General features: G+C 42.0%; 1 protein-coding gene across 4 annotated transcripts in view; it reads left to right on the top strand.

The window, feature by feature from the left end:
* The window catches only part of si:dkey-26i13.8 (kinesin-like protein KIF19), a 291,207-nt gene that overhangs the window by 47,599 nt on the left and 220,515 nt on the right, over positions 1–23,093 (top strand). For all 4 annotated transcript variants that reach the window (XM_048552702.2, XM_048552699.2, XM_048552698.2 and 1 more), the window contains exon 3: positions 16,383–16,493. In XM_048552702.2, coding sequence (XP_048408659.1) covers positions 16,383–16,493 — 111 coding nt within the window. The remainder of the gene's footprint in view (positions 1–16,382; positions 16,494–23,093) is intronic.

The raw sequence follows: 23,093 nt of genomic DNA, 5'->3' as shown, positions 1-23,093 counted from the left end.
TGACCGGCAAGTATTAACTACTCTAATATTCTTGGTCTTGAGTTGCTAATGATTGTTTACAGAGTCAGCTGAGGTGAGGATGAACTTTATTTCAGCAACATCTTGCTGTGACTTCACCTTGCCAAGAAGCTGGAAGAGAGGGCAAGTGTCTTACAGGTATATTACACAGTCAGACCTAACTCTTTACACTAATCAAGAACTATATGTATCACTTACACAGAGTTATTTAGAACATAACTTTTAAGAGCAGATTCAAACAAATAAGCTTTATCTCCACAATAAAAACATAGTTCTTACTTTTCTTGACCTAAATTTTCTGACTTCTGTCATATCAACATTATCCAACTGGAAAAGGCTGGGAAACCTATTGGGAGAAAGGAAAGGAAATGTTTATTAGTTGTGTGGTACTCGAGTCACAATTTGCAGACCTTAACCAAGTAGGACCCAAACTGCTAGTGATGAGAGTGATTTCATTAAACCTAACTAACAGAAATTTGTGAAATGTCTATAGCCATTGGTTCTTCTTAGCCTTTCCAGGATGAGGGGATAGGTAGGACTGTTATAAAGATTGGAATCAGCTGAAAGATAGGCTGAGTGTGGATTGATTTGATGTTGTTATCTTGTCCAGAGTATGTGCATGTTACAATGCAAAATCAGCCATTATGTCCAAAATGCTTCAGGGCACTTCTGGGGAGATATGATAAGAGCCAATGTAATTGCAAGTATTTATCTACTGAACAGCACTTTTATCAGTTTAAAGCAGAGGTCACCCTTGGGATGTTTGACAGTCATAGTGTTGTACAATTTAGGCACTGCATTAAAAGAGGCAGAGCAGGCAAACCATCACTTCAGTAGTCTGTGCCAATTGGTTGAGCGCAAATTGGTAAAGTGTGTGAGAGTTGGAATTATTTAGATTTAAGTATGGTGATAAGAACAAACTTCTTAAAAAGCAATAAAAGTATATTTGGGGCTGATGTGTTATAATTCACTCAAAGAGTCTGCATTGCTGTGCCAACATACACTTGTACCCGGAGATAGCAAGAGCTGCAGATGCTGGAATCCGAGATAGCACAGGGGGAGTTGGAAGGACACAGCAGGCCAGGCAGGATCAGAGGAGCAGGAAAGTTAACATTTTGGTAAGGTCCTGACCTGAAACGTCAACTTGCCTGCTCCTCTGATGTTGCCTGGCCTGCTGTGTTCTTTCCAGATCCATAATGCGTATACTTATACCTGCATACTGCAGCCTGGAGTAATGAATAGAGATGGCAGAGGTTCCAATATCTTTCTATTGTGTGACCAGTGATCTCTCGCACTCTGACCACCCGACATGAGAGCAGCTACTGGGAGATTTTTTTGTTATTTTTCTCCACAGGAGGGAGACAGAAGATTTAAGTGCCTTCTCCTCGCTTCTCCTGTAATTTTCACATGCAAGGCTGTACCCACTTGCCCAGGAACCATTCAAGAAGCTGCTACAATGCTGAGCTCTTCTGAACCTACACAATTATTCAATTGAACTGCATGGCTAGGGGCATGGCTAGCTGATTGGCATAAATTTTCAGTCCTATTGCTCAGATGTTGTCATGGCCCTTAGTCTTTGCGGTATCTATGGGTTCCAACCATTCCTAAATATCACATGGAGTGACTTATATTGGTTGAAAACTGGCATCTATGATTCTGAGGCCCCCAGAAGGAGGTTAAAATGGATCATCCATTCAGCACTCTGATGTGAAGATGGTTGCAAATATTCAAGCCTTGTTTTTTTTTGTTAAGAAACAGGTATCTGAGCTGCTTGATGCGTTTGAATTCTATCTCATTTTGCATGGTGGTAAACACAAGACTTTGCCTACACAAGAACTCTTACACTTACTGATATTGCCGTGGGCAGATGCATGAGGATGAGGCCTAGAAGGATGTTTTTTTCTTGGTGGTTCCCTAGTTGCCATGGAAGGCTTGGACTGAAGGTTCTGTTTCCGTACTGTATGATTCTATACTCACTAGCAGCTGCAGACCCAATCTTACAGAAATATCCTTTAGGGCTCGAACAGATTGGTCAGTATTGGTGCTGCTGAGCCACTCTAGGTGGTGGACATTGAAATTCCTCACCCAGCCTACAATCCATGCCCTTATCATCTTCAGAGCTTCTTTAAAGCACTGTTCAGCATGGAAGAGCACCTATTCATCTGCCAAGAAGGCTAGCCAATAAGTGGTACTCAGCAGGAGGTTTCCTTGACTTTGTACAAACTGAAACCTTGAGTCAAAGCAGAGGGGTCCTGGTGCCCATTCCCTTCTGACTGCATGAGACTGTGTCACCACCTCTGCTGGGTCAGTTTTGTTGTTGGTACAAGAATACGCTGAGATAATAATAGTATTGGCTGGCATAATGTCTGTAAAGTTTGATACCTTGTTTATGACCATACCAGGCTGTTGTTTGATTATTTTGTGGTGGGCTCTTCCAGTTTTGGTACAAGCCCAGAGAGGATAACGTACCATTAAGTTTGTAGGATTGACAGGATAATGTGTGCCAGTGTCTAAGTCAACCCACTTTTTTATTCCTTTTTGACAGTGGTATGGTCCAAATGAGTGATTCTAGGCCATTTCAGAGTCAACCACATTGCTAGAGAGGAGTGAATATCTGGCTTTATTTTAACGGCAGTGGGCTGTAGAGGGTTGTTGAGCCTGTATGATTTAGTATGCTCATGGCTGAAATTGACGTTTGTAATGAGTAGGAGAATCAAGGTTTATGGTGGAAAAGGCAGCAATGTGGAGCTGAAAATTTTCAGATCAGCCATGATCTCATTGAATGGTGGAGCAGGCTTTGAAGGCCCGAATGACTTAGTTCTGCTCCTGTGTCTTATGATCTTCTAGACTCAGTCCAACTCACCAAGATGACTGGAAAAATGAATGAGGTTAGGAGATTCCTTTTTGTGCATATGGTTATTAGGACCAGCAATACCCTGTCGAAAAGCATTGGTAGAAGCGTAAAAGAGAAGAATCTTTTGAAAAACATATAACTTAGAAGATAATAGGCACCTGGTAGAGAAATGAGAATAAGTAAGATTACTGTTTGAGAGAACTGGAACAGACAAATCTTTCTGTAAAAGCCTACGACACTGTTTTGCTGACAGAGTGAATTTCCAATGCCTCTTCTATTAGACTGCTTTCAATTTGAGTCATCTGTACACTCATCTGTGTTCGTGCTTTTAGCCTCTGATTGAATCTCCTTCCCGACTGTAGTATTCTTCTTGACAATTTCTTTAGATCATGATTTCACGTGTTGCTAGCATATTGCTGGCTAGAATTAAAGATTTACAATAAAGGATTTTAATAACACCAGGAACATATCTGAATATTTGGATTTGGAATCAGTCTGAACTTCAATGGAATTGAAGATTATTTCAAACACCAAACAAAATGTTTGGTTCACATCAATGAATGTCTTATATTTCTTTTCAAATTTCACTGCATTATGATTCCACCATCGTGGCTTCTAATGTAACCAATAGCTGTTTTGGCTTCTAATTAGAAGCACTTTACCGAATGTCAGGGATTGTGTTCATTGTATAGTAAGTATTTAATTACACTGTTACAGACATGTTTAAGCTTGCCTTCCTTTTACAATTTACTACTGGAAGTAATCCTACAGGGAACTGTAAGGCAATGAATTATAAATGGGAGGCTTCTTAAATGTTATTTATGAAGCAGTATTGCCTTTGTACAAACATAAAAGCTGCCAGGCCCATGGCAGTTTTATGTTATTGTTCAGTTTCTCCTCAGTTGACTGAACAATGTTTTGTTTGTATTTTTTATTGTGTGATGCTGTATGAATTATTTGATGTTGTATGCTGCTGTGTTCTTAATGAGGCTCAATGGTAACATTGGAGTTGAATTATGGGCTTCTCAACACAAGGAATTGTCTTCCCTCATAAGGCTGTCCTGTTCCTTGCATCATTTCTCTGCTAGAGGACAGAAGGCAGCAGACTGTTTACCTGCCATGAAACTGCAGTGTGGCTCTGGGACTGTTCCCAAAGCTGCCAGGCCCACTGCAGTTTTAAAGCCGTATCTAACCCAACCCTCAATTAGGGGAAGCAGGTGGTTTTAATAATGAAAAATGTAAACAGAGAGAAGAAAATCTGTACGTTACAACTCCAAAGACTGAGAATGTCTCCATGTACAAGGTAGAAAGAAAGAAAAGCTGTTAAATGGGTACAAGTACCATGTACAAATGTTGAATAATTATAAAGACGTCTGAAAAAACAAAGATCAATACACATAGGAACACGTTCTTTGGCTCTCCAAGCCTGCACTGACAAATTTTGCCCTTGCACACTAAAACTGTCACCACTTACAGGATCTATATCCCTCTATTCCCTTGCTATTCATGTATTCATTCGGATGCCTTGAATGCTGCTCTTGCGTCTACTTGCACCACATCCTCTGGCAGTACGTTCCAGCCACTCACCACCCTTTGTGTGAAAAACTTGTCTTGCACGTCTCTATGAAACTACCACCCCCGAACACACACACCTTGAACCTGTGCGCCCTAGTAATTGATCCCTCCACCCTAGGAAAATGCTTCATACTTTCCACTCCATCTGTGCCACTCATGATCTTATAAACTTCTATTAGGTCGCCCCTCAGCCTCCTGCATTCCAATGAAAACAAACCTAAACTATCTTTTTTCTGAAGAAGTGTCTAGGCCTGAAACGTCAGCTTTCTTGGTCCTCTGCTGCTTGGCCTGCTGTGCTCATCCAGCTCTACACCTTGTTTTCTCTAGTCTATCCAACCTTTCTTCATAACTAAAATCCTCTATACCAAGCAACATCCTGGTAAACCTTTTCTGTACCTTCGCCAAAACATCCATATCCTTCTGGTAGTTTGGTGACGAGAACTGCATACAATATTTCATGTGTGGCCTAACCAAAGTTCTGTAAAGCTGCAGCATATCTTGTCTGTTCCCTTCCGATGAAGGCAAGCATCCCTTAGGCCTTTTTTACTACTTTATCTATCTGTGCTGCTACCTTCAGTGATTTGTGGACCTGCACACCTAGATCTCTCTGCATATCAATAGTCCTATGGGGTTCTGCCATTCACTGTATAATTTCCACCTGCACTTGACCTTCCAAAATGTATGACCTCATGTTTCTCCGGATTAAACTCCATCTGCCAATTTTCTGCCCATGCCTCCAACTGATCTATATCCTGCTGTGTCCGCTGACAATCCTCCTCATGATCTGCAACTCCACCAGTCTTTGTGTCGTCAGCAAGTGTACTAACTTTAGACTAGCTACACTTTCCTCCAGATTATGTATGTAGACCATGAACAGCAGAAGTTCCAGCACTGATACCTGTGGAACAGTACCGGACACAACCTTCCATTCTGAAAAACATCCTTCCACTATTATCCTGTATCGCCTACGACTAAGCTGAAGTGTTACAAATAGACAGCATTAGCATTTAATCAAAAACTCTGTTATGTAATAGTTCTGAAGGGGTAAATGTTCAAGTTTCAATGGTCCCTCCCATTCGATTGGGGGGCAGTCACAGGACTGTGAGTGAAGGGCATGCCATGGGTGGCACCGTGGCTCAGTGGTTAGCACTGCAGCCTCATAGCACCAGCAACCCAGGTTCAATTCCAGCCTTGGGAGACTGTCTGTGCGGAGTTTGCACATTCTCCCTTGCCTGTGTGGGTTTCCTCTGGGTGCTCTGGTTTCCTCCCACCATCCAAAAATGTGCAGGCTAGGTGGATCGGCCATGCTAAATTGCCCGTAGTGTTCAGGGGTGTATGGGTTTTAGGGGAATGGGTCTGGGTGGGATGCTTCAAGGGGCAGTGTGGACTTGTTGGGCCGAAGGGCCTGTTCCCACACTGTAGGGAATCTAGTTTAATCTAATCCATGAATACTTAAAACTGAGCTGTCAACCTGATGAAGCCACAAAACAAGACTAATTGTGTGCCAAATAGCATAAGCAGCAAGTGATGGCGTATGCCTGCTAGGTGATCCCACAACCAATGGATCAGATCTAAGCTCTGCATCCAGCCATAGCCAGTTGTGAATTGTGGTGGGCACTTAAACTCACTAAAGGAGGTGGTTGCACAAATATCCCCATCCTCAATGACGGAAGAGCCCAGCACATCAGTCCAAAAGATAAGGCTGAAGCAATTGCAGCAATCTTCAGCCAGAAGTTCTGAATGGATGATCCATCTCAACCTCCTCAAGATGGTCCCCAGCATCAGAGATGCCTGTCTTCAGTCAATTTGTATCACCCCATGTGATATCAAGGAACACTTGGAAGCACTGGGATTCTGCAAAAGCGATGGGCCCTGACAACATTCTGGCAATAGCATTGAAGATTTGTGCTCTAACACTTCCCGTTCTGCTAGCCAGGCTCTTCCAGTATAGATACATCTGCCCGGCAATGTGGAAAATTGCCAAGGTATGTCCTGTACACAGAAAGCAAGACAAATCCAACCCAACCAAATATTGCCCCATCAGTCGACTCTCGTTCATCAGTAAAGTGATGGAAGGTGTCATCAACAGTGTAATCAAGCTGCACCTGCTCAGCAATAACCTGCTCAGTGGCACACAGTTTGGGTTCCACCAAGACCACTCAGCTCCTGACATCATTACAGCCTTGGTCCATGGCAGATACAAATACAACATTGATAAGACATTTGGACAGTTATATGGATAAGAAAGGTTTGCAGGGATATAGGCCAAGTGCACGCAAATGGGACTAGCTCAGATTAGGAAACCTGATCAGTATCGACACATTGTGCCAAAAAGCCTCTTTCGGTGCTCACTGATTCTATGACTCTCAGGACAAAAGAGCTGAATTCCAGAGGTCAGATGAGAGTGACAGCCCTTGAAATCAAGGCTAAATTTGACTAAGTATAGCATCAAGGAGTCTTAGCAAAACTGGAGTCACTTGGAATTGAGGGAACTTCTCTACTGATTGGAGTCATACCTGGAACATAGGAAGATGGTCATGGTTGTTGGAGGTCAGCCATCTCAGCTTAAGTACATCTGTGCAGGAGTACCTCAGGGTAGTGTCCGATGCACAACCATTATGAGCTGCTCCATCAATGACCTTCCCTCCATCATCGGGTCACAAGTGGGGATGTTCGCTGATGATTGCACAATGTTCAGTACCATTCATGACTGCTCAGAAGCTGAAGCAGTCCTTGTTCAAATACAACAAGATCTGGGTGAAATCCAGGCTTGGTCTGAAAAGTGGCAAGTAATATTCATGCCACACAAATGCCAGCCAAAGACCATCTCCGATAAAAGACAACCTAAATATGGGCCCCTGACATTCAGTGAAGCTATTAACATTGAATCCTCCACTGTCAACACCCTGGGGGTCATCATTGACCAGAAACCCAACTGGACTCACCACATAAACAAAGTGGCTACAAGAGCAGATCAGAGGCTAGGAATACTGCAGAAAGTACTCATCTTCTGACTCCCCAAACCATGTTCATCATCTCCGAGGCATAAGTCAGGAGTGTAATGGTGTACTCCCCACCTGCCTGGATGAGTGCAGCTTCAACAATACTCAAAAACCTTGACACCATCCAGGACAAAGCAGCCGACTTAACTGACATCACAAACATCCAGTCCCTCCACCACTGACACTCAGTCACAGCAGAGTGTACTATCTATAAGATGCACTGCATAAATTTGTCAAAGGTCCTTAGACAGCACCTTCTAGATCCACAACCACCTCCATCTAGAAGGACAAGGGTGACAGATATAGGTGAACACCACCAACTTCAAGTTCTCCTCCAAGCCACTCACCATCTTGACTTAGAAATATATATTGTTCCTGTCATGTCAATGTGTCAAAAGAGAATGGGGAGATTGGAAATAAATGTGGGGCCAGCCAGCAACAACTACGTCCCAGGGGTGAATTTAAAAAAAAATTCCACATTCCCATCAACCCCCAATAATTCTTAATTCCCCTGCCTACCAAGAATTCTACCATCACCCTAAACATTTTCAGTGACCCCACCTTCACCGTCTTCTGATGCAGAGGGATCCAAAGACTCACGACCCACTTAAAGAAAAAAGATTCTCCTCATCTCTGTCAGGAAAGATTGGCCCCTTAGGTTAAACAGAGCCCCTTGTTCTGTACTGACCCACAAGAGGAAACATTCGCTGATACCTTGTAGTTGCATTGTCAGGTCACTTTGGCATCTTTTCCCTCAAATTTTGTGTTTGGTTATGGCATTTGGTTATGGCATTTGTGTGGCATGAATGTTATTTTCCACATCCTCCCTGCTAAGACCATTCAGGATCTTATACACTTCAATCAAACTGCCTTTCACTTGTCGAGACTCTTTTCTGAATCATTCACTGGAACATCTAAATACTTCTGCACAATGGAATTCTGTAGTCATCCTCTGTTTAATTAATACTCTGTCTTTTTATTCTTTCAGTCAAAGTGAACAACTTCACATTTTCCCACAACACAGTCTTTGGAATAATATTATCTAATGCAGCTTTTTTTCAATGCACTTGCCTGATTGGTTTTGAGTTTAGTCAAGTTCAGAAATTGAGGGACTAGGACATTGAAGAGCTTTCACAACTGCTTGAGAAGGGGCTGGCTACCTCCTGAGAATAGGAATTCGTTATGCAAGTCAATCCATTTCTTTTTGTTTGTTTTGTTCCGCTTTGTTGTTAACTGTGAATATTCTAGTAGACACTTGAATGCAGAATAATCCAAATGTTTTCAGGCAAAATGACAATATATTTGTCCCAGTTTTTACACAGTTTTCAAGGTGAACTTTCAAACCAAGAGAAATCTCAAATGTTTCCTATTCAACCAAAACAAACAGTTTTGTAATTCCTTCAATCAAATGTTGTTTCAAAAGAATCTAGAAGGTATGGCTTGAAGAGCAGTAAACAAAATAGGTTGTAAGGAGAGTTGCGTATAAATGGAGGGTGAAATTAGGCTGGAATGAGGAGCCTGCAATGTGTTCCATTTCATATTCCATTCTATTGATTGCAGTGGAATTAAATATTGTGGGTATTGTATAGTAGGTGTTTTGTCTCCGCTCTCTATATCCAATTTCACCCTTACAGCCTCCAAAAGTGTGTATGATGAAGGAGACATTTCATATCAAGTTGTGTTAAGCTTCCATGGGAAAAATATTCAAGCAATGAAATTAAAATTTAAACAAATGAGTTATAACATTATATATTTTAATAAAATCAAACTAATCTGACCATAACCAAACAAGAATCTCGGGAAAAGATACCAAAGTGACCCAACAATGCAACTACAAGGTCTCAGTGGATTGCAGAAAGGCATGCCGAGTCAAATAACGACCCTTGAAATACCAGGAGAACCAGCTGGTAGAAGTGTGAGAAATTAAGCTTCAGAGAGAAACGACAGACATGATGAAGAACAGAAAATAACTTCAACATCATTCACTTGGCTTCATGGATTCCTCAAAGTTAACAGGTTACCATTTTGAGCTTTTGACTTATATAAAGAAAAGTAGTTTCGCTCAGCCATTGTGCAGAATTCCAAGAATCACCCTCAGAAAGACATTTTTGCCAAAAGAAGAAAGATATGCAGAAATCAAATACTGTTCAGTTGAAAGAAGATCAAACAGAATGTGCTAAAACCAGAACTAGTGAAGGACAAGGAGCTTTCCCCTGCGCACCCCCCCCCCCCCCCCCCCCCCCCCGCAAATTTGCTGTTCTGAAGAACCTATCAGTGCAGGAAAATATGAAATCAACTACAGAACGCATCACAGCTGCTGGAGCTGACTTAATTTCTTCACTTCAGGAAAAGAAACTTGAACAATGAGCCACAACTGTTTACCACAGCGACATACTGGGACTTTCTCTTTTTAAGTATTATATTGTCTTATTGTTAATTGTTTTCATTTTGATATTAATATAAGAAGCACGAGGATAGTTACGGTAAGGGGAGGCCCACTCAAGGACAAGGAAGTAGTTTATGGAGCCAGAGAAGGTGGGCGAGGACCTTAATGAATACTTTGTGTCAATATTCACAAAGGAGAAGGACATGACGGATGGTGAGTCTAGAGAGAGTTATGTTGATATTCTAGGGTATGTTGATATAAAAAAAGTGTTGAATGTTTTGAAAAGTATTAAGATAGCCAGTCTCCAGGACTGAATGGGATCTATCCCAAAATATGGAGGAAGGTCTTGGATGACTAGAGAATAGCCAAAATTCTTCCTATGTTTAAAAAACGGAAAATCCAGGAAATTATACATCAGTGATCCTTACATCAGTGGTAGGGAAATTGTTGAGAAAAGTCTTGGGGATAGGCTTTACTTGCATTTGAGAAAATATGGACTTATTAGTGATAAACAGCATGGCTTTGTGCATGGAAGGTTAGGTCTCACAAACTTGATTGAGTTTTTTGAAGAAGTGACAAACATGATTGAGAGCAGGGCAGTGGATTTTGTTTATATGGACTTTCAGAAGGCCTTTGACAAGGTCCCTCATAGTAGGATGATACACAAGGTGAATTCGTATCGAATCTGATGTGAGTTGGTAAGATGGATGCAGAACTGGCTCAGTCGCAGAAGACAGAGAGTAATGGTGGAAGGGTATTTTTCAAACTGAAGATCTGTGACCAGTGGTGTCCCAGGGGTCAGTACTAAGTCCCCTGTTGTTTTTAAAATAGATAAATGATGTGGAAGAGAATGTAGATAGTCTGTTGACTAAGTTTACAAATAATACAACGTTTGAGGTAGTTGCAGGTAGTGAGAAGATTGCCAGAAGGTACAGCAGGATATAGGTAGGTGGAGACTTGGGCAGAGAAATGGCAGATGGAAATCAATATAGACAAATGTGAATTAATACATTTTGGAAGATCGAATGCAGGAGGGAATATAGAGTAAATGGCAGAGCCCTTAGTCGCATCAACATACAGAGGGATCTAGGCATAAAAGTGCACAGCTCACTGAAAGTATCAACACAAATGGATAAGGTAATCAAAAAGACATGGCATGCTTGCCTTCATCAGTTATAGCAAAGGGTATACATACTGGCAAGTCAGGTTTCAGCTGTTGAGAACTTTAGTTTGGCCACATTTAGAATATTATGTACAGTTTTGGGTGCCACACTCCGAGAAGAATGTGGAGGCTTTGGAGAGGGTACAGGAATGGTATACAAGGATTTTGCCTGGTTTAGAGGATGTTAGCTGTGAGAAAAGACTGAACAAACTTGGTTTGTTTTCAATTAAATGTTCGGGCGACCGATTGCAAGTTTACAAAATTACGAGAGGAGAGGAAAATTATAAGGATAAAATGGATAGTCTGAGTCTTTTTTGTAGGGTAGAAGTATCAGTTATTAAGGAACCTAAGGTTTAAAGTACAAGAGGCAATGTTTAAAGGAGATGTGCAATGAAAGTTATTTTCTACAGAGCGCGGTAAGTACTGGAATGCACTGCAGAGGACGTTGTAGTGGTGGATACAATCGCAATGTTTAAGTGGCATCTTGATAGATCCATGAACAGGCAGGAATAGAGGGATACAGACCACTGGGGGCCACAGGCTTTTGGTTTAAAAAGGCATCATGCACAACTTCAGTCTTCATGGGCCAAAGGGTCTGTTTCTGTGCTTTACTGTTCTTTGTTCTAATAATTTTATCCTGTGGAAGTTTTCTCCAATAACTAATGTTAAGCTAATACTTGTTTAAACTAAAACTATAGCTGCAAGCCTGCTGTAATTTGAATCATTACAATTTTAAGGGGACTATACACACCGTACAAACCTACAGATGCATACAGTAGGTACACCTGGTGGTCTTGATAAATATTTAAAGCTAATTTCAAGAGGAGCAGAAATGATCCTTTTTGGCCTACGAGGATACCTTGAACCTCCCTAGGTCTGAACATATCCCTATCTCATAATTTCCATTTGTCTAATTTGTTCGGACATGTTGTTTATCTCATCGATGACCATTTCCATGGCTTTCATGGCAGTCTTGAGCTTTGTCTCCTTCTCCTCACTATTGATGCCATTCCCTGCTGGCTGCAGGAAGGAATAGATGTTGGGAAATGTTAGGAGTTAAAACCTCTCAATCTCACTTTTAAGATGATAAGATAGTTTGCATTCCGCATTGCCCCAATTCTGATGTTATTTAGGATGCATATAAAATTAGCCTTTCTATAATTCAGATAAAATGGGCATGAATCATTGATCCAAACAAATGGATGTGTTGGAATTGACAGTTGTCCAAATTAATCTTCAAATGGTTGGAATCTTTTGTTTTAGCGAAGTTTCAATTTCATCAGTGTCCATGGAGGGTTGCTCTCTGTGAGGCTGAGTGAGTTTTCTGGTGCTATGGTCCCAAACTTGCCAAATTCTCCCTTCCTGAAAGTGCGATTGTGACAAAATGCTGGCCTGACACTATTGGTAACTCTGCCTGGAAGAAAATGTTGTCCCCCAGTTATCCCACAAGTACCGAATTGCTGGTGTACATGCCATCTTAGGTGGTGTTTGTGCAGTTGAACATCCTGTCAATCATTGTATTTTTTGTTTCCCACCATGGCATTGTATGTAAAACCTCTCTGTGCCCCTGGTCAAACATTGCAAGCCAGTAATTACAGTAATTTGCAGTAAACATAGCAGGAGAGCAATGCTTTGGGGGCACAACGATGCCATGGGTGAGACTTCATGGTGAATAGATGATCTTCTTTGTAAATATATTGGCACTTCAAATTATCACCTACCTGACTGACTGTCATTGATGCTGCAGCTACAAGAATGAAACAATGGAGCCTCCATTGTACAGCCCCACTCTTTTCTTAATGCCCATCATAACCTAAGGTCTCATTATTCAATATGGAAGCTTCAGATATTGTAAAAACGTCAAAAGATTTGCTAAAGTTCACCTAGACAATAGGAAACTCAAAGAACGAACAAAACAAAAGCTGCCTTTGCGTTTGTGATTAAACAGGAGCTGATTGCCTTTGGAACAGCAATAATTTTACAGCCAGTGAGTGATCACTGTTCCCAGCTTGCATCTAACTGGAACTAGATGTCAATGAAGTTGTGCCTGACTTGTTGTGCCTTCCCCTGCTGTACACTCTCGTGCCAAATTGAATGAATTTGCTTTACTGTCACATGTACTCAGATGAATACATGTAAAAAATTTCAGTTGCTGCATTACAGTGGCATCTTAAGTACGAAGGCACCTAGGTACTGATACTTAAGATCAAATTCTTAGGAAACAAAAAAATGAGAAAAGTAAAGAAATAAACAGTGCAGCACTATGGGTCATAGGAATAAATTAGAAAAATAGAGAAGGAAAATATTCAAAATATCAATCTTTTGGACCCAGTACATCCCAGCACCCAGTTTCATTGGAGACGTGCACTGCCTTGTTGCCAGCTATGCTAGACGTACCAGTGTAGAAGTTGCCCCACTTTAGGTGCCATCTCCTCTTCGCTGGGCCTGCTTTTTTGAACCTATACTTGCCCCGCAAACAAGAGTCCCTGGTTCCGCCTCCAGGCCAGGCCACTATTGGGCCACGAATCCTGCTTTGGCTGCAGATGTTGCTTTGCTGGCTCCACCACCTTGAAAAGCCCACTGCTGTTGGCACCGCCATCCCCGATCGCTGGAGGAGCTTTGCTGCCATGCGACCGGCCCCCAACACTAGGAGAACAACCCCGCTGCTGCTGCTGTAGCCACCAGCCCCAAATGGTGCGAGAATGCATTCACTGCTGCCGGCTTCATATTGCTGGCAGAACATCCTTGCTACCACTGTTGCCTCCTCCTATTGCAGGGATGTCCGTCACTCTGCAAGCAGCTCGCTCTTGCTGTGGAGCTGCTGCTGATCAATCTGCCACAGAAAAGAAGAGAAAAAGATCAAAAGAAAAGGAAAGTAAAGTGTAAGAAAAGAGCAGAAACAAAAGTAAAACAAAGAAGGAAAGCAGACAGGAATGGATGGAGCCCAGGCAATAGCTCACACACAGCCCTTTTACTCTGTCACCTTCTTGCACTAGTGGCCGAAGGTGCTGTCGCTCCTACTCAATTTCCCCATCTCTTACTCAGAGACTGCAGCTACTCTCCCAGCTCTGCAGTGTCAATCTCAACCTTGATTGCCTGCTCCAAATGTGCACAGCACAATATTCTAGGTTTATGCAACTGTCTGTTTGGACTTCTCCCCAACAGACTGACTCAAGCTCATGATGTCCTGGCCTGCTCCAGTCAATGATACAGCCTGGTTACACATTCAGTAATAGCACTAACCTTCGCTTATCAGGAGGAAGTGACATTTAGGACGATGGACTCAGAGCTTCTTGTACATCCTCAGCACCCTAAGGGGATGTTCTGCTACAACTTCTTCATGTGTAGGCTGTTCAGCAGTCGCTGGAGTTCACTGCTGGTCCTGAGATTTTGACCCAGTTGTTCCTTCTGAATTTCTCTGCACCTCCATTGTGCAGCCACCAGAGTATAGAATGCACCCTGCTGTGGCAGGATCCATTGGTCATGCTTCCAAGGAACCTGGATGGGAAACATCACAAATAAAACAGCCCCTTTGTAATCTGAACAGTCAACATTCACATCACCCACAAATAATAAATTAAAATAGTGCTTGATTTAGGTGAATGTGGGGGATCCTGACAAGGAGGGCTACAGAATATTTCACATGGATTGTGGACATAGGGCCCAAATTCCGATGAAGATAGCGCAAGCCCTGTTGCACATTTCCAGTAGGAGATTTTAAGTGCAGCACGTTTTCTTAGATGTTGTCCCTCCATCCCCATCCACCACATTGCCAGTGCAAGGCAACACTGGATATATAGAGCATTTTGTTTGATACAGTTCAATGTGCAAGGAAAGCAGCTCTAGGCCCACGTACAGCCGAGACTTTGACTTATCCTTACGATTTGAGGTCTGAAGGATTAGGGTTAGGGGAACGTTAAGGTTAAGGTAAGACTTTAAAGGTCACCTATGATTACTTCTGTTTTACAAAGATGGCTGTTATTAATTTGTTATGATCATTGATTTTATCAAGGTGCTGTGGCTAGGGTTTATATTCAACATAATATGCCACTGTTGCATTTCACACTCAGAATTTGGGTGATGACAGATGTCTTTGACCTGTGCTGTTTCTGGACAGTGCAATTTTGATTAATGCTGTTGCCCCTTGAGGGGCCTCATGTCAATCTCAAGTAGATCCTCTCCCACAGAGAAACAAAAACCCACTGACTCCATCCCCTCTGGTTGTGCTGACAGCCGTTTCTCATTCCATTGTGTATTTGGAGGATAGAAACATCAAAGTAATCCTCCTTCGGGTGAGTCACAGGCCTAACCCTTCACTCTAGATAACCTCCTGGGCATGCCAAAAATAGTAACCAGGGTAGCGGTAATTGCCAATGATCCTTCTCCCACAGTATTCAGTGTCTTCCCAAGCTATAGCACCTCCCACCCTTACGTGGTGAGTTGTGACCTCCCTTTCATAATAATATCCTCCAGCATCTCAGCACGTTGTCTCCAATCCCCACAGTTGACTCTTTCAATGTGCCCACCCCAGCAGAAGAAAAAGTGCACTACTGGAGAGAGTGTTCCTCTCTCCACAGATGCTGCCAGACCTGCTGAGTTTTTCCAGCATTTCCTGTGTTTGTCTCAGATTTTCAGCATGTGCAGTATTTCACCTTTAATCAAGTTATTAATATGGCTATTTCAGATTAGTTGTTGCCTAAAGTTGTTGATAATGCAGGATTCAGTGAAGGCACAGCTTTGAATGTTAGTGGTAAATGGGTAGGTTCTCCTTTTCTGGAGATGGCCATTGCCTGGCATTTGTATGGCACAAACGTTACTTGCCACTTTTCACTTCAAGCATTTGAACATGGGCTGCTTCAGTATCTGAGGAGTCACGAATTATGCTGAGCATTGTGCAGTTGTCAGCAAGCATCCCCACTTCTTATGGGACCTTATGATGGAGGGAAGGTCACTGATGAAACTGCTGAAGATGGTTGGGGCTCGGACACTACCCTGAGGAACTCCAGCAGAGATGTCCTGAAGCTGAGATGAACCACCTAAAAATTCCATATCCGGTTTATCACCTATGTCCTTCAGGATCTGACTAACTTAATCAGTAGTGGTGCTGCCAAACCAGCCTTGGTGGTAGACATTGAAATCCCTCACCCAGAAGTACATTTTGTTATTGCAGTCAGTAAAGAAATACGTGTGCAGAAGTAGGCCATTTAGCCTGTCATATTGGTATCACAGCTGTCTTCTAACATCTGTTCTGGACATTTCTGTTTATAATAAATTCGTTTTCATCCCAATCTACTGGCGTTTTCCTTAATTTTTGAAGCAGCATTTTATTTGATGACCTTCCAAACTACAGATTTATTTTCATTTCTGGATTTTTGTTTGTTGCAGATGGTTGTTTTGATGGACCCAACTGAAGATCCAGATGACATCTTGCGTGCTAATAGGTCCCGTGAACGAACATTTATGTTTGATGTGGTGTTTGATCACACATCCACCCAGGTACAGACTCCCAGTGTGAAATAATTCTGTGCAAGTGTTTGTGTGTGTGGAAATGTTGTATGTAAGTGTATATCATCAAACTGTTGTGGTTCTTTAGCCATGGACTTGATGTCACAGACTACCTCGACATTACAACTCTTTTACAAATGATAACCTTTCATTGCATTAATATTTTATACAGTTACTATGATAATGTTTACAAGCATTATTAAAAATAATTATGCTTACTGTTTAAATTAGTTTGTGTTCACAACATGGATGTCATAGGGTCATAGAGTAGTACAGCATGGAAACAACTCATCCACACCAACCAGATATCCCAAGTGAATCTAATCCCATTTGTCAGCATTTGACCCGTACCCCTCTAAACCCTTTCTATCTACGTACCCACCTAGATGCCTCTGAAATGTTGTAATTGTAACAGCCTCCATCACTTCCTACAGCACCACGCTCTGTGTGAATACATTGCCCCTTAGGGCCCCTTTAAACCTTTCTTCCTCACCTTAAACCTATGCCGTCTAGTTTTGGATTCCTCTACCTTGGCAAAAAGACCTTGGCAATTCACCCAATCCATGTCCGTCATGATTTTATAAGTTTCTATAAGATCACCCCCTAGCCTCTGATGCTCCAGGGAAAACAGTCCCAGCCTATTTATCCTCTCCTTAGAGCTCAAACCCTCCAACCCCAGCAACATCCCTGTAATTTTTTTCTGAATGGCCTTTCAAGTTTACAACATCCTGCATATAGCAGGAGACCAGAATTGAATGCAGCGTTCCAAAAGAGGCCTAGCCATTGCAGCTATACAGCTGCAACATGACATCTCAACTCCCATACTCACTGCACTGACTGCTAAAGGCAAGTGTACTGAATACCTTCTTCACTACCCTGTCTACCTGCAACTCTACTTTCAAGAAACTATGAACCTGCACTCCAAGGTTTTTTTGTTCAGCAACACTTCCAGGACCCTACCAATAAGTGTATAAGTCTTGATTTGTCTTACCAAAATGCAACACCTCATATTTATTTAAATTAAACTCCATCTGCTTACGCCGTTCCTCTTGTATTCACTCCCAAATCATTTATATAAATGACAAAAAGCAATAGACCCAGCACCGATCCTTCTGGCACACTGCTGGTCACAGGCTTCCAGTCCAAAAAACAACCCCCCCCCCGGACCATCCTCTGTCTCCTACCTTCAAGTCAATTTTGTATCCAAAATAGTTAGTTCTCCCTGGATTCCTTGTGATCTAATCTTGCTAACCAGTCTACGATGTGGAACGTTGTTGAAAGCCTTGCTGAAGTCCACAAAGACACCGTGAACTGCTCTGCCTTCATCAATCTTCTTTGTCACTTCTTCAAAAATTTAGTGAGACACGATTTCCCATGCATAAAGCCTTGATGATTAGCCTTAATCGGTCCTTGCCTTTGCAATACATGTAAATCCTGTCACTCAGAATCCCTCCAACAAATTATGTAATATATTTCTATCCTTTGCCAGGAATAACCCAGTTTTCCTACATAGTAGACATTCTTTAACACTACAGGCATGATTCTCAACTGCAACCACCTGCTGTACTGATGTAATATCACAGTTGATAACCTGCTGGCCTCATTGGGGTAGACTGGCAATTAACTGTGGATTGTTAGTCTGATGCTGCAGCCTGGTGTTCATTCCAACAGGACTGATGCCTGAATGTTTTTCTCTATTGACCCAGACATCCATCAGAGGCAGAATTACATTAACTTGTTAATCAACGTGCAGTGGCTTCTAACCACAGGATACATTTGAACTCACTACTTCAATTAACTGTAATAAAGTCTCTGTTTCTATTTTTCTGAGCATTTTTTCTTCTTAACCTGTTTTTTTCAGTTTATCTTTATGTCATTCTTCCTGTTGGTAAGAAAGTAGAATGATTAGAGCTACATACCCCCCCCCCCTTAACCTCGATCCATCTTGCTCCTGCAGGTGTCTAAAAAGAAATTAGTTTTTGCTGCTGGGGCTTGACCTTCATAATTCTTCCTGCTCCCTCAGATGAATTGCTTCAAAACTGTACAGTTTTCCATTAAGTAATCCAAATTCAAGTGTTGATTGAAAACTGACAGCCATGATACCATCTTTTTGATTTAGACAGGGTAATTCAGCTCCTGGGATCTGCTTTGGAATCTACACCACGTTTTGACAAGTATTAGATAAATGATTTGGGAATTGACATCTATTTCGATTTTAGGCAATTCCTAACTGTCTTAAGGTTTTTCATTCAACATAGTGCGCCATCAATTTGATAATCTCATTGACCATGGAATGTGGAAAAAAAATGAGACTGGTGTTGTTTGAACTGATCACTTGTAAAATTGTTATTGATCCTTTAAATTTCAAATCTCTCCAACTGTAGTTGCCAACAGCATCTCAAACTTATTTAGTGTTTTTACGTAGTAAAATGTTTCATGTCACTTCCACGTGAGGGCTATTAAAGAAAATTGACACTGAGCCTTGTAAGAACATGTATGGAAATGTTTAATCACAGGTTTTAAGACATGCCTTAAATGAAGAGGGAGAGGAGCAGGTGCAGAAAGGTGTAGGAGGAAGAGAGGCGTAGTTTTATAGAGGGAGGGAGGAGCAAGATTTTGAAGGAGAGAGGTGTAGGTTTATTAAGGGAGAGAGGATCAGGCACACAGATGTACGTTTATGAGGGAGTGAGGAGTAGGTTTATTGAAAGGTGCAGAGAGCTTTAGGAGGGATTGAGGACTAAGTTTATTGGAATGTCCAGAGAGGTTTAGGAGGGAATTTTAAAGCTTGGTGCCTGATCAGCTGAAGAATTGGCTGTGGTTATGGGTATCTGGGAGTGCTTGGTGCTGATACTCTGTGCTCATTCCTTATTGTAGCTACTTCCTCTTAATCATTTTTGCCTCTTGTCTGTTGATGCTTGTTCCGTTCAACCTTTCCATTTCTAATCTTCACATTACACTCTGTCTAGGCAAACTCCCTCCTTCATGAAGGTAGATGATCAGTTTGTTCTCCAGATGTACAAGGGAGAAACTCTTAGAGAGAAGAGGCAAAAAAGGTTCAATCATGTGAAAAGGAGATTGCATTCAATCATTGTTGCACACAAGGGGTTTCTGATAAAAGAATGGCAGTAGGTGGAGGGTCATTTGGAACAAGAAAGGTATTGCAGTAATGGAACATATGAACAGATGAAAAATATTTAATTCTTCACTGCCCATAGGTCAAGTGTCAGATGACTGGAGAATGGCTAATGTAGTTTGTTTGTTCAAGAAAGGCAGCAGGGATAGTTCAGTTTATTACAGACAATTTAGACTAATACCAGTGCTGGAGAAATTATAGGAAATAATTCTGAGGGTCAGGATTAATGGACACTTGAACAGTGAGGGATTATTCAGCATGGATTTGTGAGAGGAAAATCCTGTCTAATTTAATTCAGTTTTTTGAAAGTGACTAAATATATTGATAGGGTTGTACATGGCCTTCAGTAAGGTCTTTGATAAAGTCCCACACGGAAGACTGATCCAAAAGTTAAGAGTCCATGGGATGCAAAACGTGTTGGTAAACTGGATTCAGAATTGCCTTACAAATAGGAGGCAAAGGGTAACGGTGGAAGGTTGTATTCATAGAAGGCAAAGGGTAATGGTGGAAGGTTATATCCATGATCGGAAGCCTGCGATCAGTGATGTACCACAGGGATAGGACTCTTGCTGTTTCTTATATACATTAATGACTTGGATGTGAATGTACAAGGTTAGTAAGTTTGCAGAAATTGGTGATGTTGTTGATAGTGAGAAGGATGGCCTCAGTCTACAATCTGATACTGATCAGCTGGTAAATTGGGCAGAGCAGTGGCAAATTAAATGTAATCCTGAGAAACACGAGGTTATGCATTTGGGGTGGTATAATAAGTGAAGGATTCACATAATGAATGCTAAGTCCATAGGGTTGAGGAACAAAAGGATCTTAGTTCATGTATCCCTGAAAGTGTTGGCACAGGTGGGAGGGGTGGTGAGGAAGGCATATGTGATACTTGCCTTCCCTTAGCCAGGGCATAGAATATAGAAACAAGGAAGTTTTGTTAGCACTTTATGGAAGATTGGTGAGGCCACAGATGGAATATTACATGCAGTTTCAGTTACCACACTGTTGGAAGGATGTGATTGCACTGGAGAAGGTGCAGAGGAGATTCACCAGATAGTTGCCTGGGACGGAAAGCCTCAGTTATGATGAAAGCCTGGGTAAGGTGGGTTTGTTTTACTTGGAGTAGAGTAGGCTAGAGGAGATCTGATTGAAATATATAAAATTATGAGAGACAGAGACAGGGTAGAAATTGAGAATCTTTCCACCACGGCAGGTGTGTATAAGACCAAAGGGCATCAGTTTAAGGTAAGTGGTCTAGAGGGGATCTGAAGAAATGTTTTTCACTCAGAGGGTGGTAAAAATATGGAACATGTTGCCTGAGAGGGTGGTGGAGGCAGATATTCTTACAACATTTAAGAAGCATCTGGACAAGCATTTAAAATGCCAGGGCGTACTAAGCTATAGACCAAGTGCAGGCAAAAGGAAATAATGCGGTTTGATGTTTGTCGGTCAGCATGGACATGATGGGCTGAAAGGTCTGTTCATATGCTGTATGCCTCTATGACTAAGATGATTGTGTGATAGTAATATCACTAGACTAGTGAAACATGCCAAAACTTTGTGGTCACGGGCTTGAATTCCGTCACTGCAGATAAAAATCTGGAATTGAAAGCCCCTTTCAGTGATGGTCACCATGAAGCCATCAGTGGTTGTCATAAAGACCAATCAATTTACTCATGTCCTTTATGGTTTGAGCTGACATCAGAGATTTATCTACTTTTGTAGATGATACCACAGTGTCTATATGAGCAGGTAGGAATCTAGGAATACTGTGGTGTAATTCACCTCCTGACTGCTCAAAGCCTGTCCACCATTTACAAGGCACAAGTCAGGAGCATGATAGAATGCTCCCCACTTGCCTGGATGAGTACAGCCCCAACAACATTCAAAAAGTTTGACACCGCCCAGGAGAAAGCAGCCTGCTTGATTGGCACCATATCCGCAAGCATTCACTCCCTTCATCACCGACACTCAGTAGCGCAGTGTGTACTATTTACAACATGTACTGCAGAAATTCCAAATCCATGACCACTTCTATCTAGAAGGGCAGCTGATATTTGGGGATACTGCCACCTTCAAGCCCCCATTCAAGCCAATCATCATCCTGATTGGAAAGATATCAACGTTCCTTCACTGTCACCAGTCAACATACTGGAATTCCCTCCCTAAAGGCATTGTAGGTCAACACAGCAGGTGGACTGCAGTGGTTTAAGATGGCAGCTCACCACCACCTTCTCCAGGGCAGCTAGGGACAAGCATAAATGCTGGCCAGCCAGCGAGGCCCACATCCAACAAATGAATAGAAGATAAACCTCTGCATGCTCTGTCCTCATGGAATGTGCCTGCCATAAGGTCTGGGTGTAAAGGGTCTGTCCTACCCTGTAGAAGCTGCTCTCTTGGATTAGGCTGTCTGGTGTCTAGATTTGCTGCATCTCTCTCTCTTAGCCTTATCTATGAGTGACAGCTGTCTAACTCTCTGGAGTTCCAATAAACTCTTTCATTTACATTCTTGTACAGAACACTGATCTGTGTATCACTACTCTCTAGTACAGTTCTTGCACCCTCTCTTGTCAGAGTCTCCACAGTATGTGACTGCTGATGTCAGAGCTATATCATCATAGACATCATTATTTCATGAAGAAATCTGTTGTCAATATACTATGCTTTTGTTGAAGGAAATCTACCCTCATTCCTGATCTGGCCTACGTGTGACACTCGAACTATAGCAACGTAGCTGACTGTTATCTGCCCTCTGAAATAGTCTGAGCAGGCTATTCACTTCGTAGGCAACTAGGGATGTTTAATAAATACTGCGCTTGTCAGTGATACCCACATCCCATGAAAGAGTAAAGAAAGAAAAACATAGGTTTGAAGCTGAGATTGTATGTATGGGTGCTGAAAGACCTGACTTGAAGAATGTCACTGGCAGTCAGGGACTAGGCCATGATACAAGACTTGCGATCCCTGTGGGATCCTAATGCCAAAATTGTCACTCCTCATTTGGTTACCACAATTAAATCATTATAATTATTGAATAAAATAATTCACTTTTAGAGATCGATATCTCAGATAAATAGAATCCCTATAACGTAGAAACAAGCCATTCACCCCAACAAGTCCACACCAAACCTCCAAAAAGCATCCCACCCAGACCCATCCCTGCCTTTCCCATGGCGAATGAACAAAACCTAGACATCCCTGGACACCATGGGTAGTTTGGCATGGCCAATCCACCTAAATTGCATGTCTTTTGACTGTGGAAGGAAACCTGAGTACCCAATAGAAACCCACGCAGACACCGGGAGAACGTGCAAACTCCACACAGAAAATCACCTGAGGCTGTAACCAAACCCAGGTCCCTGCTGTTGTGAGGCAGCAGTACTAATCATTAAGACACCATGCTGCACTTGATCATATTCAAACCTGTATTCAGAAACCAATTACCTTATTAAAAC

Source organism: Stegostoma tigrinum, chromosome 23, assembly GCF_030684315.1.
Source record: "Stegostoma tigrinum isolate sSteTig4 chromosome 23, sSteTig4.hap1, whole genome shotgun sequence".
NCBI lineage: Eukaryota > Metazoa > Chordata > Chondrichthyes > Orectolobiformes > Stegostomatidae > Stegostoma > Stegostoma tigrinum.
The sequence above is the reverse complement of the archived record's forward strand: the minus strand, read 5'-3'. Positions and strand labels throughout refer to the sequence as shown.